This window comes from Hesperophylax consimilis, chromosome 22 (assembly GCF_061612785.1).
Source record: "Hesperophylax consimilis isolate HC1 chromosome 22, BYU_Hcon_1.0, whole genome shotgun sequence".
Classification (NCBI taxonomy): Eukaryota; Metazoa; Arthropoda; class Insecta; order Trichoptera; family Limnephilidae; genus Hesperophylax; species Hesperophylax consimilis.
The window spans coordinates 8,604,485-8,621,051 of NC_142857.1; the positions used below are offsets into that span (position 1 = coordinate 8,604,485).

At 33.1% G+C, this 16,567-nt stretch overlaps 1 protein-coding gene across 1 annotated transcript in view; it reads right to left on the reverse strand.

Annotated features, from left to right (window-relative positions):
- Positions 1–210: 210 nt before the first annotated feature.
- SppL (signal peptide peptidase-like protein) overlaps positions 211–16,567 on the reverse strand; it is a 64,204-nt gene continuing 47,847 nt past the window's right edge. The window contains exons 8-11 of the mRNA XM_089645501.1: positions 15,358–15,506; positions 14,570–14,685; positions 13,040–13,198; positions 211–11,378 (exon numbers count right to left, since the gene is read on the reverse strand). Of these exons, the coding sequence (XP_089501627.1) occupies positions 11,307–11,378; positions 13,040–13,198; positions 14,570–14,685; positions 15,358–15,506 (496 nt within the window). The 3' untranslated portion in view covers positions 211–11,306. The remainder of the gene's footprint in view (positions 11,379–13,039; positions 13,199–14,569; positions 14,686–15,357; positions 15,507–16,567) is intronic.

Below are 16,567 nucleotides of genomic sequence, written 5' to 3' on the forward strand. Positions count from 1 at the left end.
TACGCCAAAGCATTGTTGGACGACATTAACACAAATGAGATATACGCCTGTAATAAGCTTTGCAGATAAGCCTCCATAGGCCTTTATGCAAGCAGCACGACACATTTTGAAGCGACTACATCTCCGTTGACAGTGGGTCTTATTGTTTATAAATGAAACATATTTTATTTTGTACAATAATTGTATTTCTTTTAATTGTAACATAGGAAAGAAATAAAAAGAAATCATAACCTAAATTCTAAACACACCTATGTCTTACTGGGTGTTTTCATCCATAAACTGTCACTTAAAATAATCTAATTACTGAACATATATAAAACTCTATTTATAAATAACACTGTTGAAAAGAAACAAAATTACAATCACTACAAACCGGATGCTATATTATTTGCTCTATTTTATACAATAATTACTCACCGTATCATTATGTTTGTTAGTATTTAACACTACAGTAACGTATGGTTAGGTTGTTAAAATATCTTCACATAATTACACAATATGTAATATTGTTTTTAATCTAGACCATATTTACTTGTATGAACAGTACAATTTTGAACCATCATTCTTACATAGAATATTTAACACTAGCTATACCCTGCCACGTATTGCTATGGCTCAGTCTGTATGTGCAGATAGAGAAACAATGTGTGTTACTTTTACGTCCAACAGATGGCGCTGTTTAAAATAAAAAAAAAACATTTTTTTTACCGGTCACAGGTGACATCTATATAATATAGGTATATAAAAACAAACGCGTATTAGAATGCAACGTTGTGTCAACATTTTAAAAGCAATCTGTTAAGAACTTTGGGAGATTTAAGATTTTCAACAAACGAACATTACATTTTTATTTGTATGGATTGAAATTTTTTTTTGTATACAGTTTAAATATTTAAACCCATTTCAACAGCTCTCAATCAACACTGGTGACCAAATTTTGGTAAAAAAGTATTATGAAATCTAGATTCGATAAATTAAAGGTCTGAGGTAAAAATCTAACACAAACACACTTTTCTATTGGTTTCCACGTTTTAATTCCCAATTCACATTTGTTATAGTAAACATCTTAACATTTTGCGGCTACTTCGGAGAGCCGACTGAACAAATACATTCATTATAAGGTATTTATCCAATACAAACAAGTATTTATCCCATACAAACAAGTATTTATCCAATACAAACAAGTATTTATCCAATACAAACAAGTATTTATGCTAGAGTTATTGGATTTTAATGCTATTTAAAATACAGATCTTAGATTGAATCTTGGCTTTTGTAAACTATTATAGGAATTTCATCGCTAGTGTGGAGGACTGTTTATCTCCATTCACATGTCTTATAACATAATCAACTTTAAAAATGCTAAAGATCCCTCAAAGTAATTCTATAATTTAGAAAAAAAACCCATGATAGACTCCCTTTTCAGCGATCTTTAACCATCTAATAAAATTCAATACATACAATATAATTTAGTTATACCAATCAATATCATATACTGGCAGCACTCATATACAAAATAAAACAATTCATGTCAACACAATCAATTCACAAACCATTCATGCAATCAAACCAGCAACTTAACTCACTTGCGCAGACCACTACTTAATGGGGATGATTATTCTTTATAATAACACTTCACGTGAACAAAGAAAACTATATCCATGGTAAGAATACATTTCTCTATTCTTGGAAATGTATGATAGTTCAAAATTTTACTGTTCGATACCACAAAAGACATAATCCAAAAATCAGCTTTCACATTTTATTCCTCGTATTGTATAGATACAGTTGAATCTCGCTAATCTGGCACTTGAACTGTGCTTTCTGGAATCATGAAATTTGCTCAGTGACACCTCAAATAATCCGGTTATATCTGATTCAGGGTGAGAGATAAACGAGAACAGATTTGATAAATAATACAAAGTAGAGAGAATCGAACCAATTGGACCCCATGCTCTTTCAAAATAGTAAATTTTAGAATTGGCTGTAGAGAGCTGATCCTTGAAGAGGATTTGTTTAGGCTTTTGTATTCTGTTTAGACACATTCGTCATACTGGAAAAGGGTATTTATGGACACAATTTGATGGGCGGGATTATAAAAATTCATGAATTTTTGTTTTCCATATATTTCAGTAATCCAGTTGGTCTTTACTGCCAGATTAGTGAAATTATACTGTAGATTGGTAAAAATAAATTTACTGCATGAAGATTCAACCTCTTCAAAAAATAATTGATCGGACGCGTCAATAAACTGGTCAATTGATTTCGAGGAATGGTAAATAAGCTCCAAAATATCCAATCAACTTTAAACAACATGACAATGACGTAAAAACAAATGTTAGAGTATAAACATCATGCGGCGTAATTGACGAAACATCAGTAGTTGTGTTTTTATTTTAGCGGAACGGGAACGACATTTTAAAAATATAACGTCATGTACCGTGCTCACAACAAAATATTCATTTTTCAAATGCAAATTCCCAAAAGCATTCTACAATTGTGTAGTTTATAAGATTATCCTATGTTTATTTTAGTTGATGATTTATACAAAATTATAATTTTGATCATTAATTGAGGCTCATAATTACTATATTTACAATAACCTAAATAAACCCATCATCAGAAAAAAAACATACCGAAATAAGGGTTTACATTTCATTACTAAGGAATTGACTACAATGGCATTTTTAGAAAATTTCCACGAAAACAGGACTCAAAATAAATTCATTTTAGTGGCAATCTTGTTTTGAATTTGTGATGACGTTTTATAACTTGGGCTTAAATTATAATAATTAAGAAAAACCTGAGAAACTTCTACTACATACTATCGTAATAAGCGGAAAATGTTGCTTGTGCTTGGGTGGGAAGCCAACTCATTTGTTCACTCAGCTACTAACTACTAACTGGTCGATGAATGTGATGAATGGAAGAAGTTGAAATGCCCCATAAAGATATGGCACAATCGAGTGAGTCAAATATTTGACCCACGCCGCGGATGTCACAGTAATTGGGTTGCGAGCGGCTGTGCCTCGTACGCGGATGTCACAACAGTTATCTTGGAAACACATATAAATGAAAAAATGCCGCGTACAGGGGTCGGTGTAACAAAAGAATATAATGTGAATGAACCAAGACAGATTATATGACGTCTCTATGCTGTTAACTAAATCCTTTATTTCTAATTATAAAACGTATGAACGAAGAGTATGTATAAATATGGATGAAGCAAGGAGTGTGTGTCAAGACAGAGTTGTATGGTGGTCCATACTCTCTGCCCACCCTTTGGGAGAATCGTGTGACGGTTAGTTACTCTAGTTACCTATACCTTTTTAAAATCAGCAGCCCAAGTACATAATAATGCAGGAAAAAGTCAAACTTTTTAGGTACACTCTAAAATGTGTATTAATTGATCCGTGCTTTTACACTTAAGCCTATATTTTTGTATAATTATTTTTACCAAAACATACCATTGCAGTCTATCCTTTTGTCAGACCCCTAATGTGTAATGCACGCTATTATGCATTCATAATTAAAGACTATTATTTCATATAAATACGAGGGTCGTTCGATTATAAATATATTTTAGTCGGTTTAATATCAGTGCACTATAAAATTGAGTATGCAATATTATTTTGCTAGTACAGTACTTAAAACAACATTTTGCAAGGAAAACAATATAATGTGAGCGGGCCACACTGAGATTATAAATCAAATGCTTATTTAAAAGGAGCGTAGCTTCCAACAACCCTCAAGCGACGCATATCACAATAATGTTGGATGCGCAAAGTGACTGAAATGCAATTTGATAAATTATGCAGGAGATCTGACTAATGTTTTTTTAACACACTTCCAGCGGGAAGGGTAGTTCTACCTTTTACACCGGTCTTACTTAAATGAGGCACTGGAGTCTGATAATTTTATATCAAAAATGTGAACCAATTCTTCCCCCATCCTCAACTTCTTGTCTTTTGTGTGGAAGAATATTTTATCAAAAGGAAACTATATTTAAACCGCTAATACGGACATCTCTACATTATCGCACCGGAGATATGGAAGTTTTTTTTTTTTTTTTTATTGTGCAAAAAAAAAAAAATATGTACAATTTTTACACATAAAACACCTCTAAATGGCCCAATACTGAATTTAACTTCAGTTCATGGAGTTTTATTACAAAAGTAGGCTTTAATTTCAGACAATAAATTTATAGTTGTGGTGAGTGGTGACTATGTAAAAAATTTCATTCAAGTCATGAATTATTTCAAATATAAACAAAATCCATTTTCTCAAATATTTTCTCCCTTGTTTTCGCCCGCATGAAGCGCGTTAAGATCTGCGACCTGCGTAAACACAAATAATGTAAAAAAACAAGATGTGGTGATGGAATTATTAGTAGCCAAGGACTTCTAATAACTGTTTCCGTCAAACCTTTTACATAATTAGTTCATTTATGAATGCAAACGGTTTTTATATTTCCATGAATACAAAAAAATTTCACGGCAATTGATTATAACTTGATTTGAGTTCAAAACACGACGCGCATAAATAAAATTGATTTAACATCAGTCATCAACTTGCAAAACCTGCATTGCAAATTTCTGCTGGCATATATTCACAAAAAGTGCTTAAAGTAAATTGAAAATAAATAAATTATTAATATTTTGCGCTAAACATCAAAAGAGTAATGTATAATTATTTTGATATTTAGCATTAAAGATATATGTATTGTTTTAAGAGTCAAAGTGTTAAAAAAATTCCAGAGCAGATTTTGCAAGTCGACGACTCATATAATGAATGTGGTAAATTTGCGGCTTAATAATACTCTCAGTATCGCCCTGGTGAAAGGCCAGCATTCATAATTGAAACTCTACTTGAAATGATCAGATCTGATTTGTACCCATGAAAACATAAAAGCAGTTTGCGTCTATTGATAATCTAGAATGGAAACAGTTATTATGTGTACACAGATACAAATAATTCCGTCAGCACACTCCATTTTTGACTTTAAACTTAATCGATTCTCCTACATGATTTATAAAATTACGATTCAGTCAATCTATCCCTTCCAACACAGCGATGATTTAAAAAAAATGTAATATAATAATTTTCCATTTATAAAGTATATAATTATTCTGAAAACAGAAATGGACAGAATCTCAAATGGAGCCATCGCAGCTCAAAACGAACAACGTAGTTAATTAATTATGTACAATTTTGTGTGATTATATATTTTTCCTTCAAAATTTACAAGTTAGTTTTAACATAAAAATATTTTAAAGACGTTTTACATAGATTCTTTATACAATTTTTTTCTTCTTCCTCAGTTGAAATATTTCTCATTTAAATAATGACAGGCATACGCAATTTTACGATTTTGGCCGTTGGAGACATAATATAAACTTTAATATGATGACATAATAAATTATTTATTTTGTATCATTAACCCTTTCAACCTTATTGTTTGACGCTCTCGTCGCATTCGATAATCCTCAAATATTCTTAAGCGACTGTTATATTTTTGACATTCATATGTTCCCCGGTCCGTTCTCGGACCGTTTAAGCTTTTGATCAAATTGTGATCAGCAGTCGAACATAACGGTTATGCTGTATGCACCGAGAATCGGCCTTTAATAGGGAACATCAAAAAATTGAAAATAGCAATAGACAAATTCATATTGATAGACAACCCGTCAGGAAAAGTGGAACCAAGGGTGCGTGACGGTCTTCCTTTCTGTAATTTGTCAATAAATGAATCTGACAGTATACAGGCAACTCACACTGTAATATCACCATTCGGCCCTTGAAATTAAAATCTGTTACGAATTACTAGTTTTTTTTAGAATGGCGCGCAAATTGCAACTGCGTAAAAACTACAAATCATAAATCGGGTGAATAAAAGTTCGGGTTTGTTTCTAAAACTGAATATTTTTTAGACACTTTTACAAATGTGTTATAATTTACCCACCTCGCTCAGTTTTAGCGTAGCTAAATAACCCGATTTGAAGGAGTTTTGGTTTTTTTAACCATTTTTACGAACACTCCGATCTTACACAGAAAAGTCACTTAATGGACTGTGCTACAATCCGTCGCCTTACTTTACTTTTCATGCTGGTTATTTCATTGTCTTCAGCGTTCAACGCACAACTGATATTGCAGATTATTCAAAGCATTCTCGAACCCTGCTGGTGCCAAAAATATGAGTATGTGCTTTGCCTCTAGCTCGTCAAAACGATATCCGGATTTCACGTTAGGGCAAGTCCATCAATTTGGATGTCTATAAAAATAGTGCTGATAGACAATTTGACAGCATGAAATGTGACTAGAGTTTCAAACAATCCTACCTTAGAACTTTGACGTATTAAATAAAATGGAATACGACACAATGTGAAGCAAAAAAAAAATCTATGAGAGTACAGTAGAATCATTTTAAAGAGATTCAGTGTACAAATGCATTCAAATGCGCACTCTTTAAAATGATTTGCCTGTACCATTTCTAACTGAAAAATGGATGAGGCCCAAAGGGTTAACAATTTTTTTATGCATATTATAATAAATTGGTATTAGAAAATGATATTCAATTATATACACATACCTTAATACGATATTCAGTTTTGAAATTAATGACGATAATAATTATATGGTAGAAAAAATGTTGTATTATTTTTCTAAATATATTGTAGTGCAAAACATAAATGATTATAACATTACATTACAGATAAGAGATTCATTATATATGTAGATATTTTAAAAATAAATATTTGTGATACATACAAACAAATATTTTTTTTAATATAAATAAAAATAGATAACATACAAAAAGAAGTTTGTACAAAAAGAAGTATGTATTAATTAACCTTTGCAATGCAATCTATCCCATCATGCAACAGGTGTTTATTGAAACATCATGGGTCACATATATGCAACACCCGGGTGGGTAGCCGCTGATGAATCACATATGCAACAGTCGCAATGATCAGGTTAATAAGTAAACACAAAATAAAAATTGACTAACCTTACTTTTTTTAACTAAAATTACTGATAACGAAAAAAATATAAAAACACACGCATTTTATTAGACAAATGTATAACAAACATTATTGTAACCTAACTTTTTTATCTTTCGTATAAAAATAATTGATTAAAAATTCACATAAAGGTGCAAATTTTAATTCTTCTGTGATTAACATCTAGATTTGAATATAAAGCGTGGTGTTTTCTCTTTCTAATACTGTTTAGATCATATTTCTCACAACGCTTATCAACATTATTAACATGAAAACATATGCATACATTGTGTCAAATCGTGCAGCATGATGGGACAGATTGTCGAAAAGTCCAGCATTGCAAAGGTTAAGTTGCAAAGTGTAAATGTTTTTTTTTTTCATTTTAAGAAAACAAACACAAGTTTAATTATTTTTACTACGTACTTCAACAATTAGGGCAATGAGATTAGCATTACCTAAAATGGCAAGAAACCAAAATACAAAACAGTCATCTATTGGTTTGTTGGAAAAGGTGTTATTGATAAAGATTACATTTTTTGGTCACAGATCAAAGCTACACACAAATTTATTTTAAAAACACTTTCAAACCTTAATGCCGCAGCTGTGGAGGTATTTGTACAAAGTTCAAGTTGGTTATAGGGTATTTTCACTAACTAAGGATATCGTTAATAATGTATGGAAGATTTAAAGTTGATTTTGATGATTGTACTAAAAATGGGTCATTTTAAATTATCACTCATTTAAAAACAATCCAAAACCGCACATTCCTAAACGGTTCGATCTGGTTACAACGTCATCATGATGTAAAAAATGGTACTGACAAGTAAGACGGTTGTTACTGACAGCCAGGCGTGATGTCAACTATGCCTTATTCACATACAAAAATGAACATGACATTTTGGCAGCAAATCAAAAACGGCACATTTTAAATCGTCATTAAAATTTTTTAATCAGCAATGAAAAAATAACAACTCCATTTTCATCGTAATTTTTTTTCGACAATAACAGTGAAAATACCCTGTGGAAGGATTGTATAGTTTGCACAATTAAAGTTGACCCAAACAACATAAACGTAAGATTGTGTGTAATAGTGCATATTTATACACTTCCGACAGTGATTTCGTTGCCAAACATCACTGAGAAACAGCATTTTGTGTTCCTCACGCCTACTTACACATGTGTATACAATCATCAAACTAAATTCAAAAAGTTTTTACAGTGTGTTCTTTTTACTACATACTAGCTGTACCCCGCCATGCGTTGCTGTGGCTCAGTCTGTCTGTGCAGATAGAGAAACAATAGAGCGTGTTGCTTTTACGTCCAACAGATGGCGCTGTTTTAAAAAAGCATGTTTTTCCATTGGGATGGGAAACTAAGAACGCATTTTAGTTTACAATAAAACACCCATGGAAGTAATGCCTCTAGATATTGAATCACATTGGGTTTTCAAACTAAACATAAATAAAAGTGGAGAGTTAATAAAACTATTATTAATACTTTTACACAATTGATCGTTATCCTGTTTATCAGTTAATCTAGAATTGCTGTCAATACATTACATTAAAAAGTGTGCAAATTAATATATTATGTAATTTAATAGTTAACCTTTTGCAAGCAATTGTATCAACAGTTGATAAGGCCATATGAAAGCTTGATGCGCCAGCATTGGTTACCGATAATGTTCCAAAAGGTTAATGTGTTAAATTTTGTTCACTCGCGTTATATAAATTAAGGAAAAATCTTTACTAGTTGCAACTTAAGATATAAAAAATGAGGCATTATTCTAATAGCCGTGTATCAGATTGCTAAAGATTCAATTGATCATTGAAGACAATATTAGCGACTCTTAAACGAAAAAGATTCGGTCGCATTTAGGAATTGAACCCAGGTCCTCAGCCTTGCTCTCGCACTGAGCTAATTCGACCCTTCGGTTACATATAACTAGAGACACCCATTCATAGCATTAAGGCGATGCACTACGTAGTGTAGTAATCATGTGTTTTTGGTTTGAAAATTTGGTCGCCTAGAAATGTTTCAGATGCTTTAAATATATACCGCGAGTATAATACATCTTGGCCTTTGAAACAATCGAGTATTTTTTACATAAGTCTTTTTATAAGCCCAGAAAAAAATAATTTATAAGGCCTATGAAAACTGCTTTAAAGTTCAATATTTCCTACTTATGAACCCATTTTCGGTTATGGTTTTATTGTATAATGTGGCAAATTAAGTTATTTATAAAATGATCGAAAAACATTTAAATATTTATGCCTGAACATCCCCAAAATAAAATAAAAGGCACTTTTTGGCCATGTTTTTTTCTTGCCTAAATCAAAACAGCTGGATGGTGGCGGGAATTTAAGCCTTATCGCCATCTATGTAAACCAAACTCTTATCTGTCTTCTCTAACTTCTTTAACTCTAATCTTCTTCTAACTCTTATCATCTACGTAAACCAAACTCGTAATCACAAACTCCTTGGTTTTATTGATGGCGGCTCGATTCAAAATATTACCTGACGTAGTGCATCGCCTTAACGATATTTTCGCGAATTAAAGCGATAAATGGTGTTTTTAGCGATAATAAAAAAGATTTTTTAGTCGCTATAATCTTGTATTGACAGATCGTCAATATGACACACTCTACTGCAGAAACATGTGCCATGTTGATTTTCAATCAATAATACAATAAACATGTTTCAAGTGATTTTGCTAATTTAATTGTTTTTCCCCTCTTGCCGACTTCCCATTCCTTGACGTTTTCCTATTTAGCTATAAACACTATGAAAACGCAAAATTAACGCTATTTTTTCAATAATTAATGCTACATTTCTTAAAAATTAAAGCTATGAATGAGTGGACTAATATGGATAGGGTCGAATTAGCTCAGTGGCAGAGCAAAGCCCCGGCAAGACTGAGGTCCTGGGTTCAATTCCTAGATGCGACCGAATCTTTTTCCGAGTTTTCTGTTTCAAATTTTCATTTGATTGTTGCCAATACTGTCTTCAATGATTAAATTCTTTACTAGCGAAGACACTGAAGAGATAAATCAATAGAAGTGGGTTTTTATGGACATGTCCGTCTGTCCAAAGTAAGGTCAATTTTATCTTACTTTGGGTGAAATTGATTAAATATTTATCAAAGTCTCAAAATATCAGTTTTTTTTTCATGTCGGTATAGATCACACTTTCTATGATTTTTTTGTTCAATGACTATGGACAATTCATCTAGGGAATTATATCTCGTTGCTTATAAGTCTTTATGATTGTAAATACTGACCAAGTATTATAATTGGTACAAACAAAATGATTGCTTTTAAAAAAGTTCATTGCAAACGTTTTGTGAAAATTAACAAAATTGTTTGTGGATTATTTCACAAGGAAATGGCCCCAATGGATGGATAATATTCTTAAATTATGAAAATGACAAATTATTTATAAAGATTCAAAGCAAACATTTGTATAATCTCTTTTTTCCCGTTAGCCAGGGTTTGGCACTGAAGTGTATTTAAAAAAACATTTAAAACTAAATGCATATCTTTAAAGTATTAATAAAATGACATATATATTTAAAGATACAGTAAAAAAAATTGTCACAACTTTTTAGATTGAAAGTTTAATAAAATGACATAAATTTTTTTTTCATTTGAGTAAGTAAATTAAATAAGCAAAAGCTATTTGTTCCGTTACTTAGATATGGATCTTTTGATCGAGAAAACATAAAGAAAAAAACACGATTTGATGTAAACCATTTCTAAATACAATATATGATTCAGAAATTAAATAAGTCTTGCAAATGAAATAATATTATTGTAAGTGTAAAAGAAATAACTATATTTATAAAAACATTTGAAATGAAAATCACAGAAACATCTTGTTAAGGACTTACGAACTAAGAAATAAAAATTTGCTGTTCTCACAAAGTAGATTCAATCTTAAAGTACATTCATAGAATTACATATATAATTTTAAACGTAACGTTTAATTTAAACTAAGCGAAATCATTAATTTAACTTAAGATTTGTCACCTTATAACTAGCACTGGGTAGTGTTTTTACTCACGCACTCATCGTTCTGTTATAATCTCAAAAATATTTATTATTATTCGACATTGCGTACTCTTCTGCGTATCACATAGATAAGATATTATTACAATAAGTTAATGCCATTACAGAGAAAACAACGCAGTCCGAGGATTGTTAGAGAGTAAACTCGGGGAAATAAATAGGTATCGCGAGCGAGGTTGAGCGCCGCGACACTGGCGAGATTATCGTTCTTACAGGTTAGTCTGTGCACGGTTTAATTTAATCACACATCGAAGTTAGAGTTGCTTTTGGCCGGGGGCAAGAAGGGCTCACTCCACATCCTCCGGAGGTCGCCCTGCAAAATTAAATAAATCATTATTACACAAAATAAATCTATTTGTAGTCCATTCCTCTTGGAAGAACCACACGAATGGCGTGACAAGAGGAATGGTGCTTTTGAACCAAATTTCTAAAACAGTAGACAATAATTATTACTACCTTAAAACTTTGTCATATATGTACAGGGCCGGTCCTGGCACCTGGCATGAGTAAAATCTTGGCGCCCTTTGTCAAACCAGTAGACGCCTATATTGGTGATATGATTTCATACGGAAAATATCAGATATTTTATTTATTAATTTTATTTTAGTAATTTGTACATTAAAGTTTACAAATGACTAATTAATTTTTACATTTTAACCTTTTGAACGCGTTAATTTGCTCCGTTTTATCTATACCCGTACGCGGTACATATTTTCAAATACCTATGCATGCAATTAAATGTCAAATTATAGCATTCTGGCATGATTTATTGGACTATATAGACAGAACAGATTATTCTCCACAATATGAAAACAAATCCTCGTGTGTCAACACTCTTAGATGTTTATAAAAACAAAAACATAAAATTTCATACAAAGACGTACCGTATCTTTTGAATGTGGTCCCGCCATTCACTCGGCGTCATAAATAAACCACTCTCGGTGTGTGTGTACTTAGGCCACTGTGTTTATAGACACAAGTGGGACACCATGATCACTTATCATTCTTAGTTATGAAAAGTTGTGAATGACAAACTAGTACTAACGCCATCCGTTGACAAAAATGTAAACTAAAGGACTAAAAGGCGCGAAGAGGTGCACTTGGTTATCGATCTTTTTTTATGAAATACAATTTTATTTTTGAGAAATTCTTAAAAAGATGTCAGCATCGTGATAGTTCAACAAATGTCCAAGTGAGCAAGAAATACATTTATGACAAAAGAGAGCGGGAATATCGGCCGTCAAAGTTGCCGTATCAACTGTTGATACAGCCGCGTGTGAGTATAGACTTTTTGCCGTAACAACAGTTGATACGGCCGCGTGCAAAGAGTTAATATTCTATGTTTTTTCTTGTTTTATGTGGCTTCTACACAACATCATGAATTTTTCAATCGGGGCAGTCTTTAGGTTTTCCGGCAGCGCGTTATAGTATTTCATCCCTTTATAGAATATACTGTTCTGTGTATTTGCCTTGTCCTTTTTTGGTAGCCTGATTTCATTGCACGTTCTAGTTTTATGTTTGTGTATGTCCTTGTTGTATACAATTTTATTTGAAAAATATTTCGGTAGCAGGTTGTTTACTATTTTGTGTACAAATATCATCGTGTTCAAGGTCAACATCTGTTTCACCGCTAGCCAATTTAGTTCGTTTAACATTTTATTTACTTTTGAATATCTATTTCGTCTGAGTATTATTCTCATTGCCCTATTTTGGAGAATTTGAAATTTATTTTGTTCTCGGTCGTTACACAGAAAAAGGATAGTTGAGCAGTAATTAAAATGTGGAGCAATAATGGAGTTATAAATGGTGATTGCAGTTTTTTCGGACAGTTTTTGGCGAATTCTTCCCAAAAAAGATATCTTTTTTCCAATTTTCTTTTATTTTATTAGATAGGAGTTGGGAACACTAAAAGATGACTTATAAAGGAATAATAATATAGAATAGTAAGATAACAGTGTGAGGGTGGTTGGTTACCTTGACATAAGCCATTGTGAGGAGCGGCAGAAGCGTGAAGGGCACCAGGTACAGAAGCGCCGGCTGGGCCGCCTTGAACACCTCCGAGCTGACGGTGGCCGTTAGCAGGCCCAGGAAGTAGCCCAGCAGGGAGCAGTGGAAGTAGGTTAAACGGGAGCCCTATACAGGAATATACATATAATATACTGACAACACAACAATACAACAAGATAAAGATTAAATTGAGTTTAGTCTTCTATGGCATTTCTTCCACAGGCATATGCAAGTCTCCGATAATCGATGATTCGAGTATCTTGGCGACTTCCGCTATGCATCTGCGTGGAGGTTCGTAAACAGGCACACGCTGCTGGCATTTTGTAAACTCGTCAGCGACGCCAGTCTCCTGCGACCAGCCAGGCGAGGTTGTCGCCAGTCGCGTTGTTGAGACTTTAAACGTGGTGTCACTTGTGTCAGACATTTTGTAACAATGCACATGCTTTAGATCAACGCTTGGAACAAAACAGTAGACAAAGAATGTCAGGATATATGACAGCCACCGCTACAAAGAATTTAATAATGATTGAAGAAGGAAGGGCCTGTGGAAGGAGGACTTTCTTCTTCTGGTACCTGCTACTTTGCCTATCTATCACAAGGATAGTCCTGGCTCGTATCTGCCACTATGTTTCAAAGTCATGAGGTGATGCATCTATCTTCCTTTGGAATATCACTTCCTGCCAATTCCCTGTATTTATTTTGACATTTCATTATATTACAGTACATTATACTACAAGTTATTAAGTACTAAATATTAAATTATACATAGTAAATGTATCTATTACGTGGGTTCTTAAAATGATGTAGGTGTGAGTAATAATAACAAAAAATACTAAATAGGAAGAACGTGTGTGCAGAGATGAAGAGAAAAATTTAAAATCTGAAAGAATTTGAGTGTGGAGAAATTAAAATCAAAAATTAAGTGCAAATATTGTTAAAATGATTTATCACACCAAAATTTTTTATCCATTAGTTTTATATGTTAGCAAAAAAATCATGAAAAATGGCCAAGTGTATGGAGTTTTTGTTGTTTTGCACTTTTTGTAATTTACTAAAGAACCTCTGCATTGATCATCCTGTTTCTACAGATATTAAGGGTTTACTTGTTATATCTACACTAGCTGACGTGTACCTGACATTGTTCGGGGTTGTTAATCATTTAGAGTAAAGTTTTGAGGTTGTAATTGTAGGATAAACATCGACTTCTCTCTACTTTCTATAAATATAATAAACATGTATTATATATAAAAGTCTTCCAGAAGAAATTCTCTAAATGATAATGAAAACACTATCAAAATACGTTGCGTAGTTTGGAAGAACTAAGCGCACAAACAGACAGACGCGGATAGCAAGTGTATTTTATACTATTTAGAGATTTCAAAAGCACCCAGCTTCCATTTGAAATCTTGCTTTAGTGTTCAGGTTTCTATCCCATACAGTCTAGAGAGTAATTAGGTACATTAAAGATGCCCAGAACGAAGACAGAAAGTAACTTACCATAGATCTTGGACCAGGAACACTGCCGACTTCACAAACCAGAGAAGCCTTCTTGTAAGCATCGTAGCGCAGCACAAAACACAGCAATAATCCAGGCATCACGATATCTCCCAAACCTACAAAGTTTGCCAAAATTAGTATTATTTACTAGCGCAGTGCTAGCTAACTTTTATTTTTTTTATATCAACTCCACACAGGAGGCCCTGAAGAAAATAATTTCCCTCAGGGCCTATGTCATCTTTGGGGATTGGGGAACTGTGTCACAAGATAAAAAAAATTGCCACGACCGAGAGCTAAACCGCTATCAAATATTTAGAAGGCAACGATGCTGACCATTACACCACCAAATAATAAGAACGGCGGCATAAATTCATTATTCGACTGTTGTTTGGTAAGCCACAAAACGAAAACTTTACACGTAAAAATGAATATTTACAGATTCATAAAACTCACTAACAACTCTTAGTTTATATGAAAATGGTTATTTTATTTCAAAAATTTATGTGAAGTAATACAATTGTATTTATAAATATGAAATATTTGAGGGTTGAGTAATTTGTGTGCATAAATTAAATTTTTAGTATTAAAAATATCTTATCAGCAAAAATTACTTTACCATGTCGTACTTTGAAGACTATCCTACCCGAAACCACAGAAAAATAGCATTTCCAAAAAATGTGGCTTGAAGGGTTTTATCAAAATACAGTCGATTATGTACTGAAACTTATAGCGGATAGTTTGAATTCTCGACAAATCAATTGCAATTTTCAAAAGTGAAGATTAATCACCCAGCATGCTGAAGTGTCCCTGATGGTGCATGGAGGGGAATACCAGCTTGGCAGGCAGCGACAGTTTGGGCACCACCTCGCCTGCCCGCCCCGCCATGCCGCCCAGCTGCAGGCGGCGTGCCACCACGTTCACTGGGTTCTCTGCCGGCCTGGAAACAAAAGGTTTATGTTGATAAAACAGTAGTGATCGTTTTAGGTTGAATTGTGGAGACGTTGGGTGGTATAAAAAAAGAGCACTGAAAAATGACATGCCACAAAGTAAATGGGGACTGCGGAGTTATTCAAATACCAGAGTACATTGTAGAAAAGTCCCACTAATATTTTATTAATAATAATATTTGGCTAATTTATATAGCGCCTTTTTCGTGAGAAATCACCTCAAGGGCGCTGTACAAATATATTTCTTAATACTAGAACTACTGACTTATCTCTAAGACTTATATCTAGTGACTTACGACTAAGGCCTATAACTACTATCTTAACGACATATATACGAGTATTTACATATTTAGCAACTTACAACTAAAATTAATATTAACAATCTAATCTTACTAACGCCAGAAGAAGAAGGAAGTTCCATTATATTAGGGTGTTTTATTGTTAGCTGGATATATATGTTAAATGAATGAAATTAATGAATAAAATCAATCGTCGACAACTTAGTGTTCGGATTTCGCTTAGGCTCTTTCAACCTTCCAATTGCAGATGATGTCGCTGATCTAAGACTTGACTGCCTTAGACCAGTATTTTCCGGAATGCATAGCTCAGTAATATACGGTGGCGCCATTTCGTTGATAGCTTTAAACACCATCCAGCATAGCTTGTACTGGATCCTTTCAGGACACTTCAGCCAGTGAAGATTTCGGAGGTGCTCCGAAATGTGCGAAAACTTGGGTACCCCGCACTATCCCAGTTTTGATCTCACCCCTCTCTTTGTAGTCACAATCACTCTTCAACCATTAGAAGAAGATTGAGGACAGCTTGTCCTCTTTTTTGGAAACTTTGAAGATTTTGACTAACAAAATTCACTTTTTAAACCCGAGCACGATTCTTAAAGTTAATTTTCAAGTTCTGTTAAAATTCTATTAAAGTTTTGTTGTTATTTCAGATCTGTGAAACAACCGGCATATATGAAATAATAACAGAACTTGAATAGAACTTTCACACAATTCGAAATTAACTTTGAAATTTGATGAATTTTTTAAATTCT